We start from the raw sequence: 9,618 nt of genomic DNA on the forward strand, positions 1-9,618 counted from the left end.
AATGTCATTTCCCATATATTCCTGTGCACAAGTTAAAGGCAGTGAGAGCAGGAACAAGACCCCACCACAGAGCAGATCGGGCATCTCTGACATGAGTCACACACAGCATGCAATGGAGGAACTGGGGTGAAGGTAGGTTACAAAGCAGCTTGAAGGACCAAAGGGCTGGCAGTATTTTATGGGACCTCTGCTGAGTGTCATTCTATGCTGCTCATTTGTTTTGTTCCCCAAGTATCTGAAATCTCTAAACTCTTATGTTTAAACCAAACTATCATGCCACCTTAAAACGTAGCTCTCACTGAGCATTAGACCAGGAAACTAAGCTGTTAGCCAGCAGCTCCTTAAATGCCACCATTTAATATTCACAGCTTGTACACTTAATTAGTTACACAGACAAATAGACAAAGGCAACTTTGTGAACTGAACTAGTAGAAACAGTTACAGTGACAAACGCTGGCTCACTGTTAGTGTGTGCGCATGACTGAGGTTTCAAAATAGTCTTTGGCAGGATTTCTGAAGGAAACGCATCACTACAAACTAATAATCGGATCCCATAACTGTACGGTGCATCATGGCGGTGGTGGGAATATTCAAGTTTGGCTCTTCTGGAGTTATCTGCACTGAATTGACTCCACCTGCCCAAGAGGAAGTAGCATGTTTCCCTCTCTGGTTGAAATCCTTCTGAAGAATTATTGGTACTGGAGCACGATAATGAGCCTAAACACACTTTTCCAAGAGCTACTAGTTAACCGAGAAAAAAGATTTTTCACAAAATTCTCTTGCTGTTAAAGAAAAGGGAGGGAAGACACGTTGAGAAAGACATTTTGATAAAAAATATTGTGACAATATTCTACAATTTGCAGATTTTAACTTTCACTTAAATGAGTAACATGTGGGACTTTTGGACCCACAAATAAAGATTTGTGTGACTTCGACTGGCTACAATATTGCAATGCTGCATAAATATTAACTTAAGAAACACTTCTGCTGTCACTGCTTTACATATTCCTAATACACTGTTCGATAATATTTTTATGATTTTTCAGGATTTTAAATGCGGAACATTTACTTATAAAGTAGTATTTATGCATTTCTTGCACACTGAAAAAGTCACTGGGAACATTTTGTCCAACTTCAACCACAACAGTTATTTCTAACATAATTTTGAGCTGAACGCACTGCTCAAAAAAACCCGTTGTGATAAAGCTTAAACAATCATGGAGCTCTAAGGACCTCGGGGATATATTGCACTGTCCTCTACATCTCTGTAAAATAATGAAACAATACTGCCCCCTTTTGCTGGAAATATGGAATTTTATTCGATTCAACTTTTATCACAGAAAGAGACGAGCAACCTGAAGAAAAAGACGGCATGAAAACAAAAAATGAGAGGACGCTGCCAAAGTTAGGTATGCTGGGATTAAATATTCCTTAGTTTGACTTGGTGATTTCAACATGGCTAATGTTAGACATGTCATGCTAATATTACTTTTACTTCAGTTTCAGTCCAGGACTCTTTACGACCATAAACTGCTCCCTTTACTTCAGAATAAAAGATTCAAGTTCTTCTTGTACTGCTGACATTTGACTGTATCGACACATATTTCTTAAGAACAGAGTGAGACAACAATCATGATGATTCCAGGATTATTGTTTGAAGGGGGTGGTGGTCACAAGGCTTGGCGCTTTGTCTGCATCATTTACAATTAGAATCTGAATTATTATGACATTATATAGAAAAAGAAATCAGGTAGTCATAGTTGACTAACAAAGATGAGGAACATAATGGCCCCTTTGGCATATAAGCCTATTCTCTAACACAAAGACTCAGATATTGATATTTCAAATGTGACATATGCAAAACTTTGCAGCACATTTCCTGTTTCTTTCATATTTTTGCAGCATCGACGATCTGCTCCTTCTTGTAATCCTGATGTTTTGAGAACTGAGTTGAAGTGTCATCCCAAAGTTCTGGTTTGGGAAAAAAATGATTAAATCCAGTGAGTACTGTGAAGTATGTAATTCTTACAAAAAGAAAGTATGTTTGTTGTTTTGTCTTTTTGTGTGTCTTAATTACTCACAGCATCCATAAAGCCTGTTTATACGAGCAATGTCATTGGCACTCATCTGAAAAGCATTTCCGAAGTCAAGATTAGGATTGGACCTGGCAACAATCGTTGGCTGCCCATTCCTGGAGAAGGAGTATCTAAAAGAACAAACGACAGCACATACTGTGATGGACCATGCTCATATATGCAGCATTCATTCTTATATAAAGAATACTTATGAACAGAGGAGAAAATAGGCTTTTAAAAGTATTGAATAGCCACACTAAAATCCTAGCGATGAATCCGTGTTTTTTAAATTCTGGATATTTTCTCTCAGAAAATGCGAAACATGTAAGGTAACTCAACACCTTACGAGCTCCATTGCACACAGAAACTCACCTGCCATAATGCATGACAGAGTTGAAGTCATAGGGAGTCTGCAAATTGTTGGTAAGCACTTTCTCAAAGTTGCTCTCTTGTCCTGCACAGACATTTCCAGGAGACAAATGTTTAAATGTTACTCTGTCATGGCTGCTACGATATTCAACTACATATCTTTGCTCTCAGCTCTGTGACGATGACAATTATGTAACCATAAGGTCTGCATGTTGGTGTATTTACATTAAAACATTTACATTCTGAGCGAAAATGAGGAAGAAAGTTAAACATGAAAGACTACTGCAAAGTAACAAAGAAAGTGCTATGGCAAAACATTTTTTTACATGTACATGAATAAATGCTTGCATATCATGTCATATATCTACTATTTATACACACAAAAGACTATTTACTACTATATAATTGGTCTTACTATTTTGAATCCCTCCAAGCAGTAAAGTATCATGCTTAGTAGTTAATCCATGTTGCCTTGTTACTTCCACACTTTCTGTTTCCCGTCCAATAAAGTGAAGCATCCTAGTGAGATACTCTGTATTTCTTTAAAATTCATTTACTTAACAATTAATAATAATAATAATAACTTTATTTATAAAGCGCTTTCAACCAAAGTGCTGTACAACTATTTGAAACTAAAAAGATAAATAAATAAAAGTGATACATAGAAATACAAGTAAAAAACACAATACAAATTAAAAACAGTAAGAATTTAAAAACTAAAAGCCATAGAATTAAGACATGTAGGATAGGGTGAACAAATGTGTCTTCAACTTAGTTTTTAAAACCTCCACAGAGCATGCCTGCCTAATGTCTTGAGGGAGGGTGTTCCACAGAAACGGGGCATGAAAAGAAAAAGCATGCTCCCCAATAGTCTTTTTTCTGGCTCTAGGAACCTTTAGAAGGCCAGAGTCCTGAGATCGTAGAGCACGGTATGGAACATAAAGGTGTAAAAGGTCGGAGAGGTATGAAGGTGCCAATCCGTTTAAAGCCTTGTAGGTGAGCAGCAGGACCTTAAAATCTGCTTGAACCTGACAAGGTAGCCAGTGAAGAGATCTCAGTACAGGCGTAATGTGCTCAAATTTCCCAGTTTTCGTTAAAATGCGAGCAGCTGCATTTTGTACCATCTGTAAACCTCTAAAACTTCTCTTTGGTAGCCCATAAAGAAGAGCATTACAATAATCAATTCATGAAGACGCAAATGCATGGACAAGAACCTCTGCAGTGTCGCTTGACAAAACTTGTCTGATTCTGGCTATGTTCCTCAAATGATAAAAGGCGGTCTTTGTTATCTCCTTTACATGAGACTAGAAAGGAGAACACCATGTCGAACCACACGCCCAAGTTTTTTACCTTGTCCCTGCAATTTATGACACTGTCATTGATTTTCAAGATGAAATTTTGGGACAAGTGCTGAAATTTTTGTGGCCCAATGACCATCAACTCTGTCTTATCAGTATTTAGGAGCAAGAAATTATCCGATAACCAGCCCTTAATTGCAGATAGACAAGATTCTAGTTTAGAGACTTCAGCACAATTTCCAATGGTTAAAGGAACATAAAGCTGCAGGTCATCAGCGTAACAATGAAAGGTTACATTAAAAGAACGTATAAGAACACCAAAAGGCAGCAGGTACATAGAAAACAGCAATGGTCCAAGTACAGAGCCCCGAGGCACCCCATGCCTCACTGTACAGGTCTCAGAGAGATCATTTTTAAAACTAACTGTCTGATCAACCATGATAAAACATTTCCTGTAACTCCAATAAAATGTTCAAGCCTATCCAATCAAATGCAGTGATCCACAGTGTCAAACGGAGCACTTAGATCCAGCAGTAATAAAACTGAAGTGCGATCATTGTCGATGTCATTGTCAATTATTTTCTCAATGAGAAATCAAATTTTCAAGAAGAAAAAATGTTTTCATATAGATTAATTTCTACATTCCTGACATGATGCCTTTGAAATCTTACATATGTCAAGATACTAGCTAGTCTCTTGTGTGATTATTGGTTTGAGAGTCTTGGGACCAAAGGAATACCGCATGCAGTGCTGTCTTATCTGCTGAGCTGTAAAATGTTCATTGGTATAAAAAAGAGTGTGCCCCATCCTGGACTAATGTGAAGTGTAACCAAAGGTTCGTGTAGTTGAGCTGACCGGGGATGATGTTCTCGGTGAGGATCTTCACATACTGGTCCCTGTCCGAGCGAACCTGCTCGTGGTGGAAGCCTAGAGCATGAAGAACCTCGTGTTGCACCGTTGACTGGAACAAGCAACCGTTTCTCTGGAGGGAGATTCCCTGTCCTCGGCTCTGACGGCCCACGTACGAATAACACCTGATACACACGGTAAGATTATTAAAAAAACGATTGAGATTGACACACAAACAGGTATCTACTATCAGCCAAAATAAATAAAAAGATACCGGTCTAACCGATCTCCTAAGGTTTTTAAAGATCTGTCTTCCCTCGATCATCTAACAACCCACCCCAGATTCATCTTATTGCCTTACAAGAGGCCAGTCTCTAGTTCTGGCACGAGTGGACTAAACAGTATGTGAAATAATTGAGAACAGATTGTAAAAATGCTATTTACCCTCTTATGAAGGGTATGCACTTCATAGAGTAGCAAACAATAATAAAGCTGGACATTTTACAGTAGAATTTCAGCACAGGATGGAGCTGTCACAGCCCATTTTCATGATACAAATAGAATATTTGCAATAGCTATTTACATTTTAAAGGGTTTTGAGGGCGTGAGTGTGTCAGTCCTGTCTTGTCATACAGTGTCAGTACAGGGAGTGCATTCTCACCCTTCTCCAGAGAAGAAGTAAAGGAAATTGACTTGGTCTGTCCTCCAGACGAAGCGAATGCAGGTGGACTCGTGGAAGGTGAGCAGGGCATTGATGATGATGTTGCGCTCCTGGGTGGCTGCACAAACAAATATGAGTCTGCTGAGGAGCCTTGAACCACAGTAACACTGCATCACCTTCATGTTTAGTTTATTTGATGCATAGAGTTGAATTTCTCAGACGTGCTTTATGAGAAAAAACTCAACAGCTTAGCAATGTTTATGTATATTTTTGTGCTTCCCCTCTCTTATCATCACGTGATGCCTGACAGTCGTCTGTATATTTGATAATAGTAATTAAACTTAGGAGACTGTTAACACTGCCACTGTGACAATAAAATGACAAGTATAACAACCACAGTTTCAGCTGTCCATGTGGCAACGTCAGCGCTGTCACCGCATTGTAAAAAGGTTGTGTTGGCTTTCTGTACGTGGAGTTTACCTGTTCTCGCTAGTCACCATATGTAACAGTGAATTTTAAACATAAAGAGCCGATATCCCCATAACTCTCATACTTCCCATACTTCCATTCCCAGGAGATTGGAAATCGATATTAAATGAAAACATAATTTGGCACGTTTGTGGATCTGTTTGCTGTTGTTGTCACAGAGTTTTAGTTTTATCTGTGGAGCTGGATTCTAAACATGTTATTATTTTCAGTTTACATCAGTTCAGTTCAAGTAACTTATTCTAGAAACAACCTAAATTATATGTCTATTTGATTCATTACATATTTCATCCCTCAGCCTAAACAACTCGTGTTTCCTGGTCTGTCTTTTAACTCTTTAATAAAGATGACATTTGACAACACGTTTAATGAGCATCCAAGGGAGAAATATCTGAAGTCAATGTCAGTGAAGGGTAAAGTTTGTGTTGCTTACAATATACAGAGGAGATGGAGACAGGTACAATGACGTGGCTTCCACTTTTGGGCCACTTGCAGCCAGTGGCTGTGCATGGATCTGCATTCTTGGTTAAAGTGGGTGCAATGTCACCATGAACCAGGCCTTTTGCTGCAGCACAACAAACAGAGAGTGGATGAATGTTCACAGAGCACAGTTTTACTTGTTGAATGCTAAGTGATAAAATGTAAAACAAAAAGGAGAAAGCGAGTGATTGATCATCATGAGTGTTGGCCGTCTATTTTCTGTTAACAGGCTCTGGAAATTTCCATTTTCCTCCAGTATTTCTATGTTAACCAAAAGAGTTTTATTATGTAAAGTTTCACTTACATATGTCATTGTTGACTTTTTCAATGATCGCTGAGGCACCCAAAAACTCATCTGAGGACACAAGAGGGTGGCAGCACTTAACTATAAGCTCTCAGATACAATTCAACTTTAACATCTGGGAAGTATTTTATCATTCAACGCACCACTTGGATCTTTGATGACAGCAGCGCCCTGCAATACAAAAACAGCAAACACAATAACTTGCTGTTCATTGCGTTTAAAATCACACTGACAGATTTTGGTATCATGGACACTGGTATAAGCAGACACGGTGAGAAGTTCACGGCTTTCACAGAACGGATGATCTGATATCGTCGTGTTGGTGTTGTTTCCAGATCATCATGAAAATGTTGTTCCAGGATCAACATTGCAAGTGACCAATCAGAATGTTGTGACGTTATTCTTTTGCGCGCCAAGCCATTCGTGCATTTATGAAATTCCAAGGTTGCAAGGACAATATCAATTCTGGTTAGTGTTTATTAAAGGGTTAGGGTCAGGGTCCGTTGATCGGTGGACAGAGGCGGTTTCTCGCAGCTTAAGTACAGTTTTTTGTTTTACGGCGGTTTTTCCCAAAGTCGCAAAACTATGACGTCACAGCATTCTGATTGGTCACTTGCAATGTTGATCCTGGAACAACATTTAGTATGATGATCTGGGAACAACACCAACACGACGATATCAGATCGTGCTTCCCAGAACAGGAGGCAGCGTTTAACAACATTAACAACAACAAGAGTCAAACGTACCAGAGAAACGGCCATCATTGACAGGAAGAGGGAGAAGAAGAAAGCTGGAGTCATGATGTTGGTCCTCTGCAGTTAACCTACAGTCAAAGTCTGACCAGCATTTGGTTATATGAACTTCAGTGTGTATAAATGCTGGAACAGTAAGGTCAATCAGTGCTGTGAGGAGAACCCAGAAAGCCGATCCTTCTCATCTGGATTTTTTTCCCACTGAAAATGCAACATCCACATGAACAGAATCAGCTTTCTGGGATTTCCTTACCGGTACGATTGAGCATGTATCGAGACGATATGATAAGCTGAGCTGCTTACCTGCTGTACCAGGCGTCTGCTGGATGCAGCAGCTGTTCAGCTGCTCCATCTTTATAGACAGCTCACACAGGGTGTGGCTGACATTTCACCAATGTCTGTTGAGGTTACTTATCAATCCATGACTTTGTTTTTGCTCATGTCAAAACACTGAAATAGCAACAATTTTCCAGGAAGGAAATTTGAACAAAGAAGCGCAGACTGACGAAAGGACTGAGATCATTTCATTATTTCAATTAAAAGTTGCAAAACCCAAAGACGTATGCTTTGCCAGTGTAAATGAAATGTTAATCAGACTTGCTGGGGTGAAATTAATGAAACAGCTTTATTACCATTGGACAGAATAATCAACAAAAACATGGTAATTTATTACATAATATACTTTTCACTGCTAGCACACAAAATACAGAGCTTCCCTCTGAGATGCAGTCAAAAGGAAAAACTCAGATAAAGCACAAATAATGATTAAATGATTAAATAAACAAATAATAATTGTAAAATCTTGTGACGCATTAGATAAATACAAATATAACAGGTGTGACTGGCTGTGGAATTGGTTATGTAACAATGTGTCCAGATCAACGTATTTACAATAGCTTTTTTGATCAAAGTCTAACTGTGTCCTTGGCTTATGACTACAGACAACTTTCTTTATCAACTCTTGGCAAGCAAGACGTGCATGGAAAAAGAGTATATCTGAATAGATGAGTAATTTTCAAGTGACAAAAGACTCAGTGATAACTTTGAGGGCTGGGATGGAAACAGGAAACTGTTTTTTTGTTTTTGTTTTTCCTAAATAAAGCATCCTGTGTGTGACCTAAATAAAAAGACAAATTGTGCTTAAAATGACATAAAACAAAAATATACATGGAGAGTTGTACTGTCCATTTCCTTTTCTTCTGTGTCTTCACTATAATCCATGCACTCAGAAGAAAGGATGTTTCTTACATGAAACAAGTGTTCATTTTTTCATTTGTATTATTCGTTTTTATTTATACACAGAGGACAGTTTCAGGTGGAGGCCTCAACAATGAGGAAGTAAAGCTGGCATCAGCACAACTCAGGGATTTTCACCACAGACACACGTAACTACAAAACTTGCTCACCAGAGCAGAGTATCCCATTTATAGTAACAATGGACCGTTCAGAAAGGTATGCCTCATAAATGCTACCACGGCAAGACAGGACGCATCTACAATGTAATCTGGGGTTAGCAGGTCTATTTTTATGTAGCAATTTGTGTCACTTTAATGCGCTCATCACTGTACTTATCCCTGCCAGTCTTACTGGTTCACAAACAGAAAGTCTGTCAGTTTATGAAGTGTGATCTAAACAGGAATGTTCACTGAAAGCTTGGGGCAGCACCACAGTCATGCTGGCATTCAGACAGGGACTTTAATGACTCATTTATGTTTGACTTATGAGATCTTTCAGCACAGAAGGCTTATTGTTTCAGTTGCATGTGTTTAGGTTTTATTTTATGGATGCCTGACCTGACATGTCCAGGTGTGTGTGTACTAAAAGGTACAACTGATTCTGATTGATCTGTATTAAGGAATTTTACCTGCAGCACAACTTTGCACTGCAGAGTACGTTAGCACATTATGCCATAACACAGGCCCCCGTCATGGCACATGACATTAATAAAATACTGTTGCATGGTTAATGAAATGTAACATGTTACACTGCATTGTAGTCCATGATAGATGTCAGGTTTATATTATTGGATTGTCATTTATGCTTAGAAATATCTACTCATATATGTTTAGAGTTGTATAATCAATGTCATGTTGGTAGAAGTTTGATCCTTAATAGTCTGCAAAGACTTTGTGTGCATTCCAGAGTGTTCTCTTATTGTTTCATGGTATAGCAAACACAAGTATATCTGTTTTAGTCTAAGTGCCTTTTGTTTAGATGAACTGCTGGACTTCCAGGCCAGCAGATTTTGGGAAGTCATTTATGGGGTCACATCTTGACACCCCCCCCCCCCCCCCCACACACACACGGTACTCTCTGGTTAAATGTATATCTATGTAAGACTCAT

General features: G+C 38.8%; 1 protein-coding gene across 3 annotated transcripts; it reads right to left on the reverse strand.

Annotated features, from left to right (window-relative positions):
- Nucleotides 1-1,305: 1,305 nt before the first annotated feature.
- On the reverse strand, nt 1,306-7,618 carry LOC100706166 (high choriolytic enzyme 1-like). Of its 3 annotated transcripts, XM_019360151.1 has the most exons (10): nt 7,578-7,618; nt 7,269-7,475; nt 6,666-6,693; nt 6,523-6,573; nt 6,172-6,303; nt 5,253-5,370; nt 4,598-4,776; nt 2,448-2,529; nt 2,082-2,206; nt 1,306-1,971 (listed from the first exon to the last, which is right to left on the reverse strand). In XM_019360151.1, coding segments are annotated over exons 2-10 (771 nt in total). In that variant the 5' UTR covers nt 7,323-7,475; nt 7,578-7,618; the 3' UTR covers nt 1,306-1,969. The 3 variants fall into 3 exon arrangements, with proteins under 3 accessions (XP_019215696.1, XP_025762769.1, XP_025762758.1); XM_025906984.1 differs by lacking the exon at nt 1,306-1,971 and having other exon boundaries at nt 2,074-2,206; nt 7,269-7,358; XM_025906973.1 differs by lacking the exon at nt 1,306-1,971 and having other exon boundaries at nt 2,074-2,206.
- Nucleotides 7,619-9,618: the final 2,000 nt, after the last annotated feature.

This window comes from Oreochromis niloticus, linkage group LG1 (genome assembly GCF_001858045.2).
Source record: "Oreochromis niloticus isolate F11D_XX linkage group LG1, O_niloticus_UMD_NMBU, whole genome shotgun sequence".
Classification (NCBI taxonomy): Eukaryota; Metazoa; Chordata; class Actinopteri; order Cichliformes; family Cichlidae; genus Oreochromis; species Oreochromis niloticus.

Coding starts and splice junctions, on each gene's coding strand:
- LOC100706166 (XM_025906984.1), bottom strand. CDS start 7,322: ATGACTCCAGCTTTCTTCTTCTCCCTCTTCCTGTCAATGATGGCCGTT. Junction 6,694..7,268: donor CAATGATGGCCGTTTCTCTG/GTACGTTTGACT, acceptor TTTGTATTGCAG/GGCGCTGCTGTCATCAAAGA. Junction 6,574..6,665: donor TGTCATCAAAGATCCAAGTG/GTGCGTTGAATG, acceptor TTGTGTCCTCAG/ATGAGTTTTTGGGTGCCTCA.